Consider the following 22,731-nt stretch of genomic DNA (forward strand, 5'->3'; position numbering starts at 1 on the left):
AGCAATATGCCAAAAATGCACCTGAACACACCTCCCTGTAAGACCAGCACGCCCATGGATGCCCAGATGGGCGCAGGTGCATTTGCTATTTAAACGACGCGGGCGCTGGACGGGAAACTGACAACTACGTCGGTCTTAAACTAGCAAAGACACTTGCGTCGGGCTTTGCGCTGCACTGCGCCGGGTAACTAATAATAATAATTGCCTTTACATAAAGACATTTGCGCCATAAATTGATGCAAAAAAAGGCACAAATTGTTGCTTTAAAATTCACCAGAATGCAGGAAATGAAGTGTTTGACGCTTAAAATGTTCTGTGGGAGGATCACCAGACCCCCCCCGGTTATAATGTATCCCCCCCCCCCCTGTAGGAGCCACATATTGTGTGTTGTTTATGGTCTCATTTATATTGTTTGTTGATTATTATATTGTGCACTTATATTTTAGGTGGTGGGCGTTTTCATCACGGTTTGAGCAGAAGTGATAACATATTTGTTTGCTTCACCTGTTCACCTGGGTTTTTTGAGCCTGGGAGCGAACACTTTCTGTTACCGCTGCACTAACGCACGTATTTTGACTCACAAAGTAACTTTACATTTGGTAACTGCAGTGCTATTTTACGTGCGGAGGAATAAATCATTGCAATACAATCTTGAGGGCGTCACAGTGTGTTTATGCATCTCTCAGTGTTTAGTCCCTCGCGGCAGCACTTTGTTGGACTGCTTACAGCCGCAACACCCCCCCAATGTTGAAACAAAACCGTCGCCCTTGTATTGTACAACGAATCTTATTACAGAATAGGCTTCATGTACCTGGTCGGCCTCTGCCAGTATCCAGAGGAGAAAGCCGATGACAGCAGGGTAAAGCATGGAGTTAGTGTAGAAACCCAGCCAGGCAAAATACATGCCGATCTTCACTCCAAAGTAGTCACACACATCATCTACAAAGCAGATCAAATTGTAAACAGCTAATATAATATATACAAACTAATGTTAAGACTCTGAGAAGAAGACTCATTATGTCTCAAACAATGACAAGTAGCTCATACTATTTTACGCTATTAATAGATGTGACTTGGTATTAACGGCATTCCTGCTGTTATACTGCCAAGTTTTCTTAAAAAACAAAAGGTTGATATTTCCCACCCAGGGGCTGCCGTTCACACACAGCCTGGACCCAAGATGTCATCAGCTGGTTGAGGATCCTCTGCTCGTGGAGAGGAAACATTTGATGGATCACTCCCCGAGCTTGCAGCTCTGGAACTAAAGCAGAGACAACATCAAACTTTCACATATAACATTTAAAGGTCCTATGACATGCTGCTTTTTGGATGCTTTTATATAGGCCTTAGTGGTCCCCTAATACTGTATCTGAAGTCTCTTTTATATAGGCCTTAGTGGTCCCCTAATACTGTATCTGAAGTCTCTTTTATATAGGCCTTAGTGGTCCCCTAATACTGTATCTGAAGTCTCTTTTATATAGGCCTTAGTGGTCCACTAATACTGTATCTGAAGTATCTTTTATATAGACCTTAGTGGTCCCCTAATACTGTATCTGAAGTCTCTTTTATATAGGCCTTAGTGGTCCACTAATACTGTATCTGAAGTATCTTTTATATAGACCTTAGTGGTCCACTAATACTGTATCTGAAGTCTCTTTTATATAGACCTTAGTGGTCCCCTAATACTGTATCTGAAGTATCTTTTATATAGACCTTAGTGGTCCCCTAATATTGTATCTGAAGTCTCTTTCCTGAAATTCAGCCTTGGTGCAGAATTACAGCCACTAGAGCCAGTCCCACAATGAGCTTTACTTAGGATGTGCCATTTCTGTGTCTGTAGCTTTAAATGCTATTGAGGAGGAGAGGGGAGGCAAGGTGGAGGGTGGGGGTGTGGCCTTGACCAACTGCCATGCTTTGCTTGTTTGCAAGCCATGATGTCTCTCTCTTTCTAATGGGTGGGCCAAATTCTCTGGGCGGGCAAAGCAGAGAAAGGGGAGGTAACCTTTCCCCTTATGACATCATAAGGGGAAGATTCCAGATCGGCCCATCTGAGCTTTCATTTTCTCAAAGGCAGAGCAGGATACCCAGGGCCCGGTTTACACCTATCACCATTTCTAGCCACTGGGGGACCATAGGCAGGCTGGGGGAACTCATATTAATGTTGAAAAACCTCATAAAGTGAAATTTTCATGCCATGGGACCTTTAAACGAGGGCTGTCAAAATAAACGTGATGATAATGAGTAATAACGAACGCAAATTCCTTTTAAAGGCACTAATTTTTTTTTTTACGCGTGATTAACGCACGCGCATTCTGTGATTTGGGCCTCGGGCTGCTCCGTAGTTTGCGAAATCAGGAAGCAATGCTTGAGTTTGCCATATTAAGCTTTCAACATATTTTTTAAGCATACAGTACCTTTGAGGTTATTCTGGAGAATATTCTAGAATGTTTAAGATTGTTGCAATATTTGTCCACTCCCATGTTGATACGAGCATTCAAAACTTATGCAAATAATCGCAAGTTAACTATGGACAATCATGCGATTAATTGCGGTTAAATATTTCAATCGATTGACAAAACTCAAATGGAGCATACAACATCCACTGCACAAAACGCCGATGCTATTTAGATAGGGAAGAGAAAAAGAAAAGCATTTAAAACAGTTCGGTAATAATAAATGACAGCATACTGATTGGCTGGCCCTCCAGGAAGTGAATGTTGTGGAGCACCTCGCCCTGTTTGGCTCGCAGATTGTCCAGCCAATACTTTATGATGCACTGACGCTCCTGGAAACCATTACAGTTATGGGGAGACAGCAAAAGGTAAGTCATAATACTAATACTAAGAGACATATATTTTCAATTCCGGAAATATAACAGCAAAAGAAATCTTAAATAACACCCAAAGCGACAATATGTACATCATTAACAACGATGTTGACATACAGCTCACATGGCCCACAAGTTGTAACCTCTAACCTGTGAGGTGAAAAAGCAGAGCTCGCTCTCTATGTTCTCATAGATGTTGTCTTCCTCACAGGAGAAGCGCCGCATCCCGCCGCCAAACTGCGGTTTGATGGCCTTGTGCATGCCCATCTGCTCGGCTCCCCGCAGTAAGCTGGGGGTAAATGACAGCAGGATTAAACCTGATGGAGCACTAACACTGTGGAGTGGCTGGACTGCAGATGTTTGATAGATTAAGTGCACTAAGGTCTATCTATCACTATCTATCGCACACACACACACACACACACACACACACACACACGCACACACACACACACACAGTAAGTGGACGATAACTCTCAGTGTGGTTTCTGAATTTTCTGATGCTTGCTTAAAGGAATAGTTTGACATTTTGGGAGTTGAAACGGTTGATACCTCTCTCATGTGTGTGCATTAAATATGAAGTTAGAGCCGGTAACCGATTAGCTTAGCATAAAGACTGGAAACTCTACTGTAAAGCTCACTAGTTAACATGTTACAACTAATGTGTCTACTCCGTAGGAATACAGGAATGTAATGACATGAAATTACACGCTGAAAATATTTCCCCCCGAGGCAGTGACTTCCTGGAGCCTCTGCTGGTGTCTTGGCTGGACCAGTCCTACAAACTCAAAACTCGGTCCAAAATGTATCTTTACCATGTAAGTAAGTAAGAAAGTAAGTAAGTAAGAAAGTAAAGTTTATTTCTAGAACACATTTAAACACAGCTTAAGCTGACCAAAGCGATGTACAAAAAAAGCGCTGGTGCTGTGTAAAAGAACATTGAAATGTAAAAATAAAAAGTAGAGAGGAAACACAAAAACAACATCCCAACAGCAGCAAGTCAGCAACAAGCAGCAAATATAGAAGTATAGACATGATTAGTGTGTTAAAAATGCCAGTGAGTAGAAAACGTGTCTTTAGATTTAGATATAAAAACGGAAATGGAGGGAGTAACATGTGATATCTGAAGGCAGCAGGTTCCACAGTTGCGGAGCAGCAACTGCAGAGGTTTGAGTGGAGATCGGGGGACATACAGGAGAGATTTTTCATCAGATCTAAGAGACCTCGGGGCTGAGTGCCAGTTTATAACATGCGTAATATAAGATGGTGCCAGACCAATTAGAGCCTTGAAGGCGATCAGCAGGGTCTTAAATTGGAGTCTGAAGTGGACGGGAAGCCAGTGAAGAGCATAGTCAGTGAAAGAAATGGACACAGTGACGCCATAGACTTCGACAGAGACCAGTGAAGTCAATTAGAAGCACTTTTCCGGTAAGGGCTGCGCGTTACTGAGCAGCCTCAAACTGAGCTTGACGACGTAGATGTGACGTGAGCAACCTGTGTGAAATTTGTAAGTCTTCTGGTAGCTGCGCCAAGAGAAATCTGAATCATTCCGAATCTTGCAGAGACGGAGACCGTGAGTAGGAGCTGTCCACGAGTGTAGGAACAGGAGCAAAACATTGCTGAAATATTTTGTTCCGATGCTTTCATGGACTCTCTATGGGCTTCTCCCTTGACTGTTATGCCTCCACGTTCCCCCGATTGCCCCGAGCTTCTCCTGACTATACGGTAATTTCTCTACTGTGCGACAGAAAGTCACGTAGTTATGACACAATTGTTAGCCTATTTTTACAAAAATTGCTATGGGGGCATAACGTGAGATACAAGGTAATGGAGCCGTTTATACATTGTTGTGTTTCTTTAGAAATAAACAATGGACACATAGAGTCTTTAAACGCTTCAGATGTAAAATTATTCGCTGTCGAAGTGACGCCAAAATGAATGGGAGTCAATGGAATGCTAGCGGAAGGTGATGGCTTGGTAGCCTCAGAAACTCCCCATAGGAGGTACGCTTTCCAGATGCTCGCTTACCCCCCTTGGTGAAGAGAGGCTAGCACTGGGCTGACTAGGGTGCTCGCATTTATGTGATATGCTATTTCGGTACACAACAAACAAACATTACTGGGACCACTACAAATGAGCAATTAATATCTATATTCAAATTATATACACCACTGCTGACTATCCCTTTAACAATTTGGCCACAGTTAAGCACATTGGCCATACATGGTCCAGCCATAAACTGGGTCGGTTTTGACCTAGTCTTGTAATCCTTGGACAGGGCCACGCAAGCTGTTTCTTCTTTATGCTACGGCTACGCTAAGCCCACTGTCCCTGGTTGTAACTTCTTATTTAGCAGACAGACATGAGAGTGGTATCAATCTTCTCATCTAGTTCTCGGCAAGAAAGTGAATAAGCATATCTCCCAATATGTTGAACTGTTCCTTTAACTTGCCAGACTTCAACATGCTTAAAATAAAAGACATCCATAACAAAATCTAAACAAAAAAAACACACATTTCTTACATTCTGTATTGCCTTTGTTCATGCACATGCATTAAATACAGTAATACAAACACACATGCTTACAGTACATTTGTTAAACCTAATTGACTTAATGGACTGTTCCCTATCCCTATAATATTGACGTTTTCTGCAAAATCTAATGGAGATTTACAACTGTAAATCTGGGTAATAACTGGACTCCTTTCTTGCCATTTTGCTGCACCCCCGTGAATATGCAGTTAAATACAAAAGTAAAATGTTTCCAACAACCAATATGAATAATATTTAAATCACAATGCTTAACCATTTTTCTAACCTTAGTCCTAAAATCAAGTACGGCACTCATCGGCCGCTTGGATAAGTCAAAATGTCCTCACTCAAAACAGTTCAAACCAAGACAGAAGCACAAGTGCCCACACACACACACACACACACACACACACACACACACACACACACACACACACACACGCACAGTCACAGTGTGAGTTTCGGAGTCTTACTTCTCAAATGTTGTCGTGATGAAGAAGGCTTGTGCCTGGGTGTGTTTGTGCTGTCGAACCTGAATGCTGACTTGTGGGATTCCAACACGAATCTGATTCAGGAGCCACAGCAGAGTGTGGTCATCTATTGTATCTGGAGGGAGAGAAAAAAACACATTTTATTTTAAGTTTGACAGTGAATATGAGCATCACAATACATATTTTGAAACAGCAGTTTTATTCGTCAACGTTCCTTTTAATTCCTCACACGTTTGCAGGCATGTTCGCCAAAGGCAGAAGAGGCAAGAGGCTGAACCAAACCCATCCTTCACCGCCCTGACAGAAGGGGGCCAAGAAGCAGTGGAGTGGTGCCGATAGTAAGAGGTCGCTCCAATTAAATCCCTGTCTACAAGCAGTATATTACACACAAACATTCTAGGGGTGGAAGAAAAAATCTATACAGCATAGTATCGTGATATTTTCTGTGGCAATACTGTTTCGATGCACGGACGCCAAGTATCAATCTTTTATTATATGAATTGCACATGACAATTTAACTTTTTGGAAGGCTTTTTCAGTCCACAAGATGCAGTAGGTTCAGTTGAGTTTTTCTTCTGTCAGGTGAGCAGGGGTGACCGTCAGCGTGCACGAGGAAGTTGCGCACACAAATTGAAGTTGGAAAAAAGGTAATAAATTGCAGTACATCGCAGTAGTGTAGTAACGTGACATAAGTTTCTTAATATTATCGTATCATGGGGCCTTGTTTTTTCAATAGGTTGAGAAGACTCCAATCTGATTCCAGCAGTTTCAGCCAACTGTATGCAGCATATTGTCTCAATCGTCGTCGTATCATTACACTGGGACCATTTTATACCTAAAATTGAAAACAATTAAGATCAAATTGGAAAAGACTGAGATTTTGGATCCATCATCCGCAAAGACTTTACTTCTGGAGTAATATATATCACATACATAGGTCATTTATGAGCCGAATGTTAGTTAGGAGCATAAGTGAGCTATTCATTGTAAGTGTGAATCGGTTAATAAAGGTAATAAAATAAAGTTTGGTGCCCTTGAGCAAGGCACCGAACCCCCAACTGCTTGGGGTGCCTGTTATGGACGGCCCCCTCACTCTGACGTCTCTCCATTAGTGCATGTATGCATGTGTTTCGGGCCTGTGTGTAATAACTAACAACAGAGTGAATACATGTAATGTCCCCTTGCTGGATCAATAAAGTCTTAATTTGTAATCTTAATCAGCACTTTGCATATGGTTTAGTTTCAGTTTTGTAACTGGTTAATATTCATTATCATAAACAACACATACAATGTCATTTAGGGTACATGTATACTGTTTTACAGTAATAGAAAACCAAAAAAGGCTACATTTAAAATAAGCGTGCTTGCTTACACTGAACATTGTGGAGAAAAGAAAAGTGAAAAGGTCTTCAAATGTTTCAATGTAAGGTGTGTGGGTTTAGCCATATAAGCTGAAGCACTTAACGTTTCAGTTTTTAGTACTGAAAGGGTTTGGAGTGTCTGTTGAAGTGTAGGAGGTGAAAGCATTTTATTTTTTTGTTAAGGCATGTGGGCAGTGGAACTTCCAGTTTGTAAGTAAAGCACTGAAAGCAGTTGAAGCTGCCAGTTGTAGATAAATTGTAAGAAATTTCAGTTGAAGTGAAACACTAAAGGTAGTTGAAGTGTGTGTCTGTAAATAGTTAAAGTGTCAGTTGGTCTGACTTTCATACTACTCGCTACCGTTGTTGCTCTTAATGCTACGTCATCTTCTCATTGACTTTACTTTGGCATTGTTTTCCGTGGTAGCCACACGATTTTTCAAATATTTTACTAATTTTCACACATTCCGTCCCACCACCACGTAATGCGCTGTTAACAGTTTGTGATCATTTCATCATTTCATTTTCTGTGAGACCAGGCTGAAAAAAAACCTTACAGATTTGTTTTCTGAATAGCTACATGTCTTTTCCTGTTCAATTTAACGACAATCTAAACAAGAGCTGTTCTATGCGCTCACATTGTGATAGGTATTTTGGTTTGGTTTTTGCATTCTAATATTGGTTAAAATTGGTTGGTTAAAGTCTTTGAAGGCTGGAGTCTGTGTTGACGCTGGCACTACTTACATTTTTACTGCAACTAATCAGAATGATGAATTATCCCTTTGTTTCGATACTTAGACAAAAAAGCCCATTAAAGTGTTGTGTACGCATGCAACATAATATACAGGATGTGTTTTGTACATTGTGAAGTTTATCTGCCTGAGTCAAAGTGCAAAGTTAGTTTGGTAAAAGGCCTCCAATTCTCAACTCTATGCCCACAACAGCAGCTTCCTTAAAAGGAAGGACTGGTCTATAGAAACGGGCACAGTAAATGGATGAGATCTAATTGTCCCCAGAGAAGTCCCAGTCATGCATCTGAGTGGCTGGCTGAGCACTAAAGACATTTAATGAGGATGCACTGTTCTCTCTACAGTGATGGCTCCATCACAGGATGAACAACGGGGACAGCCAGGAGCTTACCGTACCTAGGAATGTCATCAGGATATCACAGTTTTCGGTGGGCACCATCTTCAGCCAGGACTTACGAGACATAATGTAGTGTCTGGCCTGCAGAAAGCGCTTCCCAAACAATTTATCTAAAAGGGAAAGAGGGGCAGAAAGGGTTAATAAAGTTTAAAATGATTGCAGAGGATTGATGATAAAGAGGGTAAGACAGTGTGTGTGTGTGTGTGTGTGTGTGTGTGTGTGTGTGTGTGTGTGTGTGTGTGTGTGTGTGTGAGAAAGGAAGGGGGACAGACAGATGGTGATACCTTTTCATCAGGGTGATCAAGGACACAGATGACAGGTTAGTCATTAGTAAGGCTCTGCCACTTATCACTGATGTTATTATTTCACCATATTTTCCTATTTTTTTGCCCTGTCATGGAGACTTTAGGGCATATGAAACAAGGACAGAAATGTCCAAAATTATTGTTCAGCCAGTGTTAAAGGTTAAAGGCAGGGTTGGTAACTATTTCCAATATACACTTTTTTATATATTGTTTGAACTAGCCTTTACACCGCGACAGCAATAAATAACTTATGGGCTCTGAAAAAGGAGCGACAAAGAAATGTTATCTGTAGCTGCTGTAATGCTGTAAAAACGCCCACCAATCACTGCCTCGCAGTCCACTTGGAAAGAACCAATTAAATGCCTCCTTGTCCCGCTGCGTGTACTCTACCCCTCCTGTGTGCAAGCCTGAGCTCAATGCGGCGACAGTAGTCACATTTGTTTTAAACATTCAGGATGATAATATTAGCTGTTTGCTAGTCTGGATCGATGACAATTAATTTACCGGATAGTTCCGGCACCGCTGGAAGTCCCGCCGGATGGACCTTCCGCTTTCTTTGTGTTTACGCTAAACTCCAGTCGCATCAAGGAACAGCAACCGGAACCTCTGAGCTAGCAAGCTAACGTTACACGCTGTAAATGGCAAGTTTTGAAGAAAATTTGGATAATGCAACAAGGCAGGCCTGCTTGGTTCTTTCGGGGAATGATTGTAAAGATTTACAAAGAATATGTTAACGCCATTCACTCTCTAACTGGGACGTTTTGGGACCTGATGGGAATTTGCTATGGACATGCTATGGTCATGCTATGGTCATATGACATTGAGCAAATGCCGTAAACAAATAAATGATCTGAAAACTGGGTGGTGTGTAGAAAGCCATTCCAACAACTGGCTTTTCAAGTCGGTCTCTAAAACCATTAAATATAGGCAAAGCAGCAGGTCTTCCCAGCAATGCCATCCATCCGGCAATACAGTGTAAGCTCCGAAGGCCTCATTTGTACAGTTTCTTCTTTCACACGCTCTAAAGTCACACTCTCAAGTCAAGTCAGTCACTCTCTGTCTTCCGCAGGCACAATAGACCCAGTGACTGACCGATGTCTTTATTGTTCACACAATGGCCCTGTGAGACTATCTCAGTGCGTGTCTGTGATCAGGCTTTCACGTTCTGCAGCGTAACTGCATTATCACATCACCTACTTTCAGCACGCCTCATCCCTCTTATTGAGAAGCATCAGTGCTGCTGCCAGCTCTCTGTTATAGTATTATGTTTTAGACCAACATGCCGACTCTGTGACTGTAACAAACACTTGATGTACTGCACCTGTAATACATGTCAGACAACAATGCAACAGGATCATGCTCCGGTGTTATTGTGCAGGAGATTTCATCTGGAAATGTTTTTAGAAATATAATGAGATGTATAAATCCCGGAACAATTCGGTGTGTGTGTGTGTGTGTGTGTGTGTGTGTGTGTGTGTGTGTGACACATGATGATGCAATCTAAGCCAAGTCACTGAATGTTTTTCTTGCATTTGCTGTATGTTTCTGAATACTTCAAAGTGATTGTCTCTCTGACTGTCTGTGACATCATTGCTCATTTAGGCCATGAGACCTGTAGATACATCTGAATTTATGTATGATGAGATGATTTAATGTCAATCTGCAGCAGGACAAGTTTAGACCGAAGAACTAGAGTACACACTAGAAATTGTATTCTTCTATTCATCTATCTATTGGAGCTTCCTAAATTTGACTAGGCAATAAGTTGATAGCTATTGCTTATAGTCTACTTAATTATAAGTGAAACAGTCAATGTTGTAGTCAAGACCACCTAAATCGAGACCAAGTCATCACCAAGACCAGAGTATTGAGACTGAGACAAGACAGAGTGGTTGAGACAAAGTCAGGACCAAAAACCAAGGCAGGGCGAGACCAAGTCAAGACCAAGACCAAGGCAGGGCGAGACCAAGTCAAGACCAAGACCAAGGCAGGGCAAGACCAAATCAAGACCAAAACCAAGCAGGGCTAGACCGAGTCAAGAGCCAAGGCAGGGCGAGACCAACTCAAGACCAAGACCAGATCAGACTAGTGCGATAGAGTCCCACACTGAATGCCACAAAACAATTTGGAAAATGCTAACCATAGGCACTCCTCAAATTGATCCGAAAGATCCACATTCCCATAGAAACCACCCACAGAAAACAAATTAATATTCTTCTTCATTCTCCTCTTTTATTGCCTTAAGTGTATCATGAGAAATGCCTTCATAATCAAAAGGCAGTTATGGTCTTGGCTCCTTATGCGGTCAATTCGGAGACGAAACATTCAAAAAGTGGCATGAGACTGGTCACGAGTACTACAACACTGGATTCTGTATTCATTTTCCATAAATAAACGTAGCGATAAATACTGATCTTGGATATAGACAGGCTTAGATATTAAGATATTGATTTTGGCATATATGTACTGTATATATTTTTTCTAATATCACTCATTTGAGATTGATAATAAATTACATGTAACTTAATTAAGCTCATCACAATTTTCAATAAATGTCTATGAACTGAGCAACCATTGACATTTACTCAGAAGTTCAACCAACTAACCAATCAATCAAAAGCCCACCCCTCTTATATCATCATAATCATTTATTTTTCACAGATTTGGGGGTGGGCTCGTTGGTCTTGTGCCTTTCCCAGCATGCAGTGGACAAAAAGCTGGCAGGCAGCCTGGATAGGTTGCGGACAATTAAGTCATATCAGACAGACCATTACATTCAGACCTGCAGGTGGCTACACTGTCCAGTTCCCCATCACTTGGATGGTGTAAACACAGAGAGCACGCAGCCAAATTTTAAACAAATTCATTAATTCCATAATTAACAGCTCTTTAACTACTGTTGATCTGTCTTAGCCTCAAAGGCCACACTGATGTGATCATCAGCATATGATCACACTAATTTCATTGAGACTGTTGTACAAACAAAAGAGGACATGGAAGTGTAAATGTGCTTAAATATCATATTTTGTAAGCCTATATCACCTGTCCTGATCCATATAAAATGTGGTTGAGATTTTCTCCAAAAGTTGACATTGTTTGGCTTGAAGTCAAGATGCAAATGAATGCATTTACTGCAGTGACATTGCTCAGGCTAAAATTGTAAAGGTTAAATGGTCATATCCAGACCTCTGCCTGAGTCTCTCCTGTTTGCCAGAAATGCTGGATGGGAATACAACTCAACATTGGAAAATCCCATGGGTAATCTCAGAGCCCTCAGTGAAAATGACATAAATCCCTGATGAACCTAATACAGGTTGTGAAATATGAAATGTTCAACGCTGCTTAATAATCCTTATAATGCAATTCCAGAAATAATGTTATGCCACCAGTCATTTGCTTACTCACCACTGAAAGATTTCTCCTGTAAAATCCTCAAGTCTTCAACACCTGAGGCAATGCGGACACACCTGACACCTGAGTCTGCAACACAATCTTTACTCTCTTCAAAGTATAGCGTGGCACAGCACAGGCACAGCCCGTGGGGACATGCACCCCCGTCCCCCCCCCCGCTCCGCTGCGTAGGACTCCCGCATGCACCTGTGGACCACTAGCCTGCCCCACTCTTCCCGGGCCTGTCTCATCGGAATGCGCACTATGTGAATGAAAAGAAAAGACGCACCGATATCCAACCCCAATCACAGACGATTAGTCTCCCGTGAGTCATTCAGTGAAGTATTTCAAGCATCGGTGACTGCACCATATTGCCCATGCACAGTAGCTTCATATTTTATCCCCATCTTCTTCTTCTTTTTTTGTGTGTGCAAAAGAACACAAATACCCATCTTCCTCAGATCTCCACTACACGCTCTTATACAGTATTTTATTTGTTTAACCGTTTTTCTGCGACACTCACCGAGGACTCCGGATGGCGTTAAGGACATATTCTGTTGCTGCTGGTTGTTGTTGGTCCTGTCCTGCTGCTCGCTTGGCACCGTCCTCTCCATCCTCTCCCCTGCCCCGTCGCTGTCGTCGACGTCTGCGGCGCTGCTGCTGCTGCTGCTGCTGCTGCTGCTGCTTACAGTAGCGTTGTTATCAGCTGCTCCGGTGCCCGCCGCTTGCATGGTGCTGCACACAATACTTCAAGGGCTGGAAAAAGCGCACTGCACGGAGGACTGTGTTTTTAGTGCATCGCCGTTGCATGTAAAGGGAAACCCTTGTGTATCTGATAGAGGAGGAGGAACATGATCATGGCATGTACACGCGCACTAGTCGTGACTGAATGCTGGTCGTGACGACAGAGTTGAGGGGAACACCGCGCAGGCAGGCTACAGGTCTGCACATGCACGACTGCAGCTGGTTAAATCGCCCATGCTTTCCATCATATTAATCAGGATACACTACTGTAGCCTATACTACATGTCCCACAATGCCCTATGTATAATCTCGTTGGACAGTTTCCGAAAATGTCGTATATGAATAATCGACATGACAGGGCCTCTGTGTGTTAGAATAAGTCCGGGAATATATCTATGCCACCAAACTTGATATTTAATGCATATATTTGTGAATGGTTACTTATTGCTTTTTATATGAAATATTTGACAGAGTAAGGTTGTCTGCCTCCTGGCAAACATGTGTTGTGGACCCCTGCTGCTTTTTCGCTGAGAGATGGTAATTATAAAGTTACAGCTATTAGCTTAGCATAGCATAAACACTTGATAAAAAGGAGGAAATAACTAGCTTAGGTGGTCTGGATCAACGGAAGTACATATCCAGAATAATTGCCTCACATCCAGCGCCGCCAGATGTTCTGCCAGATGTCCCTCACCTTCCGCTCTGTGTGCCTTTGAAGAAAATTTGGATCGTGCAACAAGACAGGCCTGCTTGGTTCTTTCGGGGAATGATTGTAAAGATTTACTAAGAATATGTTAACGGCGTTTCCTCTCTAACTGGGACGTTTTGGGACCAATTGGTGGGATTGCTGTGGACGAAGTACACACGGTGATACACTGGTGAGAGCAAATGAGGTTTAAAGGTCCCATGACATGGTGCTCTTTGGATGCTTTTATTTAGGCCTTAGTGGTCCCCTAATACTGTATCTGAAGTATCTTTTAGACCTTGGTGGTCCCCTAATACTGTCTCTGAAGTCTCTTTTATATAGACCTTGGTGGTCCCCTAATACTGTATCTGAAGTCTCTTTTATATAGACCTTGGTGGTCCCCTAATACTGTATCTGAAGTCTCTTTTATATAGACCTTGGTGGTCCCCTAATACTGTATCTGAAGTCTCTTTTATATAGACCTTGGTGGTCCCCTAATACTGTATCTGAAGTATCTTTTATATAGGCCTTAGTGGTCCCCTAATACTGTATCTGAAGTCTCTTTTATATAGACCTTAGTGGTCCCCTAATATTGTATCTGAAGTCTCTTTTATATAGGTCTTAGTGGTCACCTAATACTGTATCTTAAGTCTCTTTTATATAGACCTTAGTGGTCCCCTAATATTGTATCTGAAGTCTCTTTCCCGAAATTCAGCCTTAGTGCAAAATTACAGCCACTAGAGCCAGTCCCACAATGAGCTTTACTTAGGATGTGCCATTTCTGTGTCTGTAGCTTTAAATGCTATTGAGGAGGAGAGGGGGGGCAAGGTGGAGGGTGGGGGTGTGGCCTTGACCAACTGCCATGCTTTGCTTGTTTGCAAGCCATGATGTCTCTCTCTTTCTAATGGGTGGGCCAAATTCTCTTGGTGGGCAAAGCAGAGAAAGGGGAGGTAACCTTTCCCCTTATGACGTCATAAGGGGAAGATTCCAGATCGGCCCATCTGAGCTTTCATTTTCTCAAAGGCAGAGCAGGATACCCAGGGCTCGGTTTACACCTATCACCATTTCTAGCCACTGGGGGACCATAGGCAGGCTGGGGGAATGCATATTAATGTTAAAAAAACTCATAAAGTGAAATTTTCATGCCATGACTTTTAACCATGTATCCATTTAATTTAAATAGCTCACCTTACTGTATGGTGTGAACAGTTAACTTCATTTAATATTGTATGTGGAGTTTTCTTTAGTGGGGTGCAAATGTTCCACCAAAACAAGTTCCTCCCCGAGACTATTTTGCAGAGCCACCGTCGCTGCGTCCGGAGCTTAGCGCCGCCCAAGACGATTGTGATTGGTTTAAAGAAATCCAAACAACCCAGAGAGTTTTTTTCTCCTATCCCTATCACAGCGCTGTGGAGATAGTTCTATCATATTTAAAACTTTAGGCCACAAACACTCTAGGCAGTGGCAAAGTGCAGCTAGCCGCAATAATTACATTTGTATGGCAGGGAGGTGTGTTCATGTGTTTCAAGCTAGAAGAAATTCTTTGTAAACATGTCAACAAGTCACAGGACTCTGTCACTGATTGGCTGCGGGTATTCTCTGGCCGCACTTCACTGCTGAACGTTTAAACTATTGCCAACGTTTTGGCTGCACTTCGGCTAGCTGAGCAGCTTTACAAAGACGTTGCGTGGCAGCTGGTGTTTTTTTGGCGAGGCTAGCTGTTTCCCTCCGTTCCCAGCCTTTGTGCTAAGCTAAGCGGCTCCTGGTTGTAGTTTGGCGGCAATATTTAACATACAGACATGAGAGTGGTATCAATCTCCTCGCTAACGCTTGGCAAGAAAGCGCATAAGCATATTTCCCAAAATGTCTAACAGTTAATTTAAGTATAAACAGTTAATATTATACCTCGGTGGTGCAAATTCTCCAACAACCAACCAACTGACATGCAGTGAACATGGGCTTCTTGGGACCGCGGGGCAGTTGCCTGCTTTGTCTAGTTGGTAATCCAGCCTTGTAACTCCAACAGACATAATTCCCAGAATAATACTTCAGTTACCCATATTTGTAATTTCTCATAAACCCTGTGAGATAGAGCTATTGCTTCCATGAACTGTTCACTTTCTGTTTTACTCAGAACACAAGACAACGATTTATATAAATATTCTGAAGGCCCACATATATGTCTAAATAAATCACTCTGTCAACAAGCCCTATACTGTAAAATGCTATGTCAGCTGATTCGTAAAAACACAGCTTGGAGAGTTTAATGAGAGCTTAATTATAATACCATATGGTGCTGTATTTAAATGTGCATGTCTCATTTTCCATCAACAATATGAATAAAAAGTCTTGTGTGGAAATGTTTTGCCTAACACTAATTCAATTATTCATCCACACCTTCTGCTGGGGCCATCACCCAAAGGCACGTCTGCCTGCCTGCCTGTCAGAGTTTCTCACTGTCATGTCAGGACATGGACAAGCTCTCCCTCAGCTTTGCCTGCTGGGAGAAGGAGTTTTGCAGCTTCAGGCCCAGTGAGCAGTGAAGATGGACAGGATAGATAGATCACTGTGTCTGTGGACTGGATTCAAACGAAGCTAAGGTCTGAGAGAAGAATACAGTAAATCACATTCTTTAAAATAATGACTGCTGATAAACTTCCATTACATGACATTTTGTAAGTACATATACTATTTAGTCAAAAATGGAAACACAATATCACTCCACATTCCAAAGCTTCCACTTTCTATTTTTTGCAGCAACAGATCATATGAGTATCCAATAAATTCACCTTGTATGTATCATAGACTGTTAATATTAATATACAGTCTATGGTCTGTATACTATTCATGTGTGATTGTGTGATTATTAACGTCCTGCTTTGTAAACTACTAAACCCTTTAGACCTGTAGAAAGAAGTAGAACCTGAAAAATGACCCATTCATTACACATTCATTTCCCTCCAATTCCAGTATGACAACACACTGCTATGGACACTAGATGGAGGCAGTAGACAGTTTATCTCTTAAAGCCACCAGGGCTAAAGTCAGTTGTTCAAATGTTAAATTGCCTTAATATAACAACACTGACATTTAAACACTATTATGTCAGTTCTGACAGGGGATGTGGAATTTTAGTAGCCTGACAAGCCAGACCCACATCAAGATGTTGGGTCTGACAGGGCTCAATCCGAGGGGCGGGATAAACGATTGTCTTTCAAATTCCCATCGCACGCAATAGGATAGCGCTACAACCAGGCAGAGCAACGTAGAAGGTAGCAGAGCTAGTTAGATTAAACTTTTGCCGTATCCGGTCGGCAAAACTCCGAACACATCTTCCTTTTTTAAGAATGACTTCAGTGCCGTTCTTTGTTCTTTTCTCAAAGAAAAGCTTAACTCCAAGTCTTCCAGAAGACCGCTGTTCCCAGCAGCAGCAGCCATAAGCCCACCCACCGACTCTATACATGATGTGATTGGCCTGACCAGAGTTTGGTTTTTCCAGCTCGCAAGCCAACGGAGAGTGCCTAGACCCCCCCTGGCTGCAAATTACATTTGCTGCCGCTAGGGTGCGTCTAGATTTCTAGGGTAAAAAAAAAAATTGCCTCCCCTCTTGTCCAAGATGCCCGGTTTCAAGACAGGCTATTTTTTTTAATATTTATCACAGGATATTCATCATAAATCATAGTCTCATATGGCTTTGCAATATTTAGACAAGCAATACTTAAACTCCTCCAAAACAATCTGTTAACAGGACAAAAGGGAGTTATCAGGAAGTGGTAAAGCACACAAAGATTTAAGGTTAAAGGTCAATGTTCTGGCTTCTCGTAAATTATTGAGGCAAACAAATGAAAAAAAAAAACCGAGTCTTATGGGAATTTACCATCATCCAGTTTTGAGGTTAAGGACAGATAACAGAAACAAATCATTTTTATGGTTTCCATAAAATAACAGAAAAATATGATCAGAGCTCACCGGGCTGCAGAGAGCAAAAACTAGCTCTATAAATGTCTATTAGTGTAGAGGTTTGATAAATCACTGGACCTCTCTGAGGACACTGTAGGCCTTTGGGCAGCCCTCTGCCTCGGTTTAAACTTGTTTTATAGATTATACCTGAAAATGCTGGAGTCAGTAGAGACTTTCTAAATGGACCTTTAAGGGAAAAAAAAAAAATGATCCCTGACGTTTTAAAAGAGCTTGGGATGTTCCACTTCTCTTGGTTACACTTTTTGTTTTACTCTGAATAAAAAGAGGCCTGATAACCTCTAAACCTCTGGAAACTGCCAGGAAACAGAAGACCTTTTGGTCTCGCGCACTATTTATCCATTATGAGAAAATATTTATGAAAAGAAGGTCATCCTCCTGCTGAGTCAGGTTACTCCCATCACCTTACGGCTGTCAACACATAATCTTAGTGTAATGACTGATGTACCTCAGCGGGTGTGAGGGATTGAAACCAAATAACTGCAGTTGCTTTAGCTCTGTTGCTCTTTCTTAGCAGACTAGATGATCCACAATCGTCTCTATATCCCTGCCTGCAGTGTAGCACCAGTAAGGCTCTCAGTATGTGATGGATAATCAATGACATAGACAAGTAGGACACTGTGGAAGCTGGTCTGGGCTTACAGAAGCTCAACTCAAGACATCAACAATGTTAACAACAAATGACGCTTGAGGATAATTTATTTGTTGAGTTTTACTTTGGTACTGTAGGTTACACATTACGGAAGAGGATTAGGGCCACATGTGAAAAATTGATTTGAGTTCTGAGTTTAAAGTTAGAATTCTGAGAATAAAAGTCAGAATTCTACGTTTAAATAGTCTTGCATTGCCAGACCTCCAGCAGATCTCCACAGCGCTGTGGTGTAAGGTCTGGCTACACCACACATTCTGGGCGGAAAAAACACTCTGGGTTGTTTGCATTTCTTTAAACCAATCACAATCACAATCGTCTTGGGCGGCGCTAAGCTCCGGACGCAGAGAAGGTGGCTCTGCAAAATAGTCTCGGGAGGGAACTTGTTTTGGTGGAACATTTGCACCCTGCTAAAGAAAACTCCACATACAATATTAAATTAAGTAAATTAACTGTTCACACCATACAGTAACGTGAGCTATTTAAATTAACTGGATACATGGTTAAACCTCATTTGCTCTCACCAGTGTATCGCTGTGGACTTCGTCCACAGCAATCCCACCAATCGGTCCCAAAACGTCCCAGTTAGAGAGAAAATGCTGTGAACATATTCTTTGTAAATATTTACAATCATTCCAGAAAAGAACCAAGCAGGCCTGCCTTGTCACACGATCCAAATTTTCTTCAAAACGTACCATTTTCAGCATGTAACTAGCTCGAAGGTTGTTGTTTCCTCGTATGGAACGGAGTTTGAGAACAGCAACATACGGAGAGCGGAAGGTGATGGACAGATGTCAGGCAATTATCTTGGAAATGTACTTCCGTTGATCCAGACTAGAGTTTAAAGTTTGAATTCCCCTTTTTGTAACACAGGTGATAATACTTTGGACTACTGATTTAACCGAGAGATTCTCTTGCCGATCGTAGATGTAGAAGAGCTCCAACTGTGAGTCACGTAACATTCTCCGGGACAAATGAATGGGACTTTCTGTGGTTGTTTGTGGTACTGCAGTAGCCTGGAAATCCAGACCCAAATCCGAAAGATTAAGGGTCTAGCATTGAGTAATGAAAATGGTCCAACTCGAGGGGCGGCACCAAGCATGCATTTGAAAATCTCACTGCACGCAATTGGATAACACTACGACCAATCACAACAATACACGGGATGACGTATCCAGAGCCCCATACGCTTAGCTACCAGCGGAGCTAACTGGTAGATTAAACTGTCGTCATCTGTTTAGCTCGCCTCTGGCCCGCCTATATCAGATACACCAATGTGATTGGTGCAGCTCGGCTACAAGGGCTAATGAGCATCATTACTGAATGCCAGAGTGACTCGCTGAGCAAATTCAAATTGTGCTCTCGCGAGAACTCTGGATTTCCAGGGTAGTACTGCAGCCTAAACCTAAGAAAAGTTGTAACTGCAGTATTTTATTATGTTGACATCCCTGAAACACAGGTTACATGAAGTCAAATACATCCTCCTTAAGCAATTAAAGAGCCCCATGTTTTCCTTCCCATAACTCCTCCGCAGAAATAGGCCAAGGTGAAAGTCAGGGTTGCGCCAAAGGACTTCAACACAAAAGGACGTCAGTGCTAGAGAACATTCTCTCTCCCAGCTGCTTCCAGTGTTTACCACCGTCCCCCTCAACACTATAGTATCTGCACAAGAGAAAGGGTTTTTGCCCCCTGATGTCTTTACCAGCCTGCGCAGCCATGGGACTGAGGGAGGCCAGGCAGATAGGAAATGCAATTAGAAGTCTCAGTAAAGAAGGAACATTAGCAGCAACAGACAAAGAGCTCACAGTCCTGTAAACCCAGGTAAGGAAGGAGGTCGTAATCATGAGCAACCGTTCCCTTTCCTGCATCAGCAGAGGGAGGGAGGTGGCTGGGAAGGCTGCGACAAAATGGCAATAAGTCTGCATCAGTGCCTCTCAGCGCTGTCCACGATGCTGAGGGCCACGATCCTTAAAGAGCAGTCAGCAGTGAGTTTAATAATCTGTCATTTAGCCTCAAACTGTTCCTGTACTGTACTGGATGATCCTGTGGCCTAAATTATGACTGACTACTTGGCAATAAGGAAAATAAGGACAGGCATTGATTAGATAGTGTCCAGTTTTGGTTGAGTTAATTGAATGACAAAAACCACACCATAACATTTTTGGCAGTGCAAAGCTGTACTAAATGCCTCATAAACATTTCTTTTTTTAAAATCACACAAATAATTTGACTGTGGGATTCAATGGTCTCCCTTCTACATTGTTTGATCTGTATTGTGTAGACTGTGTATTTTACCACAGTCATCTCAAACAGTACTTAACCCAGTATGGATTTAACATAATTATAAGGGTCATAACCTTCACATTTTAAGTTTGGATATAGCCATACCATTTTTAACATGCTTTAAGAAACACCACTGGATGCTTATTTAACCTACTAGCCACCCCCCCCCGGACAATTTGCACTACCCTACCCCACCCATATTGTACCTACTGCAATTACACCTATACATAGCCATATTCTACTGCTCTTCATACTATTCATCCTGTATATACACTTATTCTTACTACTCTTCTAATGTTACCACACTGCACATATCTGTCTAAGTGGTTCATTCAGAATATCCATATTTATTCTGTTTTTCTTATTATATATTCTGCTAATACACTGCATATATCTATATTATTTTTATTACTAGTACAATGTTACTGCTACTACATTGCACATATCGGTACATGTTGTTCATACTTGTTAATATTACATAGCCATATTTATTCTACTCTTCTAACATTGTACTATATTTCTTGTCCTGCCGATGCTCCACCTGTCTATACTTTGTATATCACATTGCACTTTTCTGCCTTTTTTTGCACTTCTAGTTGGACGCCAACTGCATTTCGTTGTCTTTGTACTTGTACTCTGCACAATGACAATAAAGTTGAATCTGAATCTTATTTCCCCCTTATTTTTTTAGGTTGGTGTCATTGTTGCTAATTTTGTTTTGTTTTACTGGATCTAATCTGTGATTTGTTTTGTCTTGTACTACAGGGACCTGCGCTAAAACGGTTACATATCATTTGACATAATTAGAAAACTATTGTTTTCTGTTCTTTCTTTTTCCGTTAAAGAAATAAAATAATCTCCAGGGGGTTGATGATTTCCTCCAACCGGTTGGTAAAATGTAAGGTGGGAAAGTGCATAAGTTCATCTCCCCTTTCCTGCAACATTAATTGTTGCTGTTCAAACCTTGTTGAAGTCATATCACTTACCTGTATCTGTTCTGCCTGTAGATTAGTAGTTTGGTCGACTTGATGTACTAGTAATAATTGTCACTGTGTCAGTTAAAACAATGGTCAATTGAGGTATGTGTGTACAGGGAATAAAGAAATGGCATGAGTGGACAGGAAACATGTTTGCTCAGACCAACAACATGATTATCATTTTCCAGTGAAATAGTTTCAACGCGTCCTGTGTCTCTGTGAGTCTAATAAAGAGACTCCCAGAAGCATCCAAACAGCTGACCTTTAATATCCTCACAGCTACCCCTGCAGTGAGCGGCACATCCCAAATGTGGAAAAACACTCGATGTTAAACAAAGGATATCCTTTAGACGGGAAAGAGCTCTCTCCCGTTGCTCAAGTCTAAGTGCTGTATTTATTAATTGGCGCCAACACACAATACACTCTTGGTTCATGAATTGAAAGTGCGCTCCCATCCTTTCACAGTGCAACAAACAGGATGTTTGTCTGTTCTCAAGCTGGTTGGTTTTCCTGCTCCGTGGTAACGTTGTACTGGTCCAAATAAAAAGTACATGTGCACTGAGCTAATTCTATGATCCATGTCAATAATACAATTTAAAACTCGGTAACAGACATGTAAGGAAAGTGCCATTCATATATCTCAAAAATGTTCGGACAAGGGGTATTTTTCTTTCTACACAAGCAACCCTGTTTGTATTTTTCTATATTCATCTCCATCTCTTTGTTTCTTAAACCAAACAAAGAATAAAAGATTCAATCCGTCTGTTTTCGCTGTTTCAAGGCATGTTTTGGGAAAGGTCATAGCAGACATTAGATACCAAGACCTTACCAGCCCCGCCCCCATTCATGCATTCTTTATAAGAGATATGTTGGGATTTTATTCAGGCTATGGATATCTGTGTTCTCTGCAGTGATGATATTCACATTGTTTTTACCAACAGCATGTATACAAGAGCGTTTCCAAAAGTTCCTCCCATTTGCCTTAGGCCTGCTGACAGGTTGGCAGGTAAACATAAACAGGCTGGAGGATTTAAACTGCGTCGCCAGTAACTCTCGCCTGAAACATTACAGGAGGGGTGGGGCAGTCATTTTTAGATAATTAGCCACACAATAGGTGACGCACGCGGGGGCAAACAGTTGTTTCCGGGTCTGCGTTGGATAATATCTTAAATAGCTTTGTTTATAGAGAAGAGACAGCCACAGTTGATGTGCTTATGTTTAATCAAAGCTTTTATTTGTATGTAGTCTAAAAATACAATATGTGCTTATTCATATTGTGTAGACACAAATCCTTAACACACAAACTTCACATTTAACATTCAAAAAGTGCAAAAGTTATTCAAATTGCTTTTCTAAATGCATATCA

At 41.7% G+C, this 22,731-nt stretch overlaps 1 protein-coding gene across 4 annotated transcripts in view; it reads right to left on the reverse strand.

Moving 5' to 3' along the window:
• ano8a (anoctamin 8a) overlaps window positions 1-13,402 on the reverse strand; it is a 28,440-nt gene extending 15,038 nt beyond the window's left edge. For 2 of the 4 annotated variants that reach the window (XM_031281026.2, XM_031281025.2), the window contains exons 1-7: window positions 12,573-13,401; window positions 8,354-8,464; window positions 5,833-5,965; window positions 2,978-3,116; window positions 2,689-2,785; window positions 1,145-1,261; window positions 812-939 (exon numbers count right to left, since the gene is read on the reverse strand). In XM_031281026.2, coding sequence (XP_031136886.1) covers window positions 812-939; window positions 1,145-1,261; window positions 2,689-2,785; window positions 2,978-3,116; window positions 5,833-5,965; window positions 8,354-8,464; window positions 12,573-12,780 — 933 coding nt within the window. In that variant the 5' untranslated portion in view covers window positions 12,781-13,401. Of the gene's footprint in view, window positions 1-811; window positions 940-1,144; window positions 1,262-2,688; window positions 2,786-2,977; window positions 3,117-5,832; window positions 5,966-8,353; window positions 8,465-12,572 lie in introns of all 4 variants that reach the window. The other 2 variants (XM_031281028.2, XM_031281024.2) reach the window with 2 other exon arrangements.
• Window positions 13,403-22,731: the final 9,329 nt, after the last annotated feature.

This window comes from Sander lucioperca, chromosome 9 (assembly GCF_008315115.2).
Source record: "Sander lucioperca isolate FBNREF2018 chromosome 9, SLUC_FBN_1.2, whole genome shotgun sequence".
NCBI lineage: Eukaryota > Metazoa > Chordata > Actinopteri > Perciformes > Percidae > Sander > Sander lucioperca.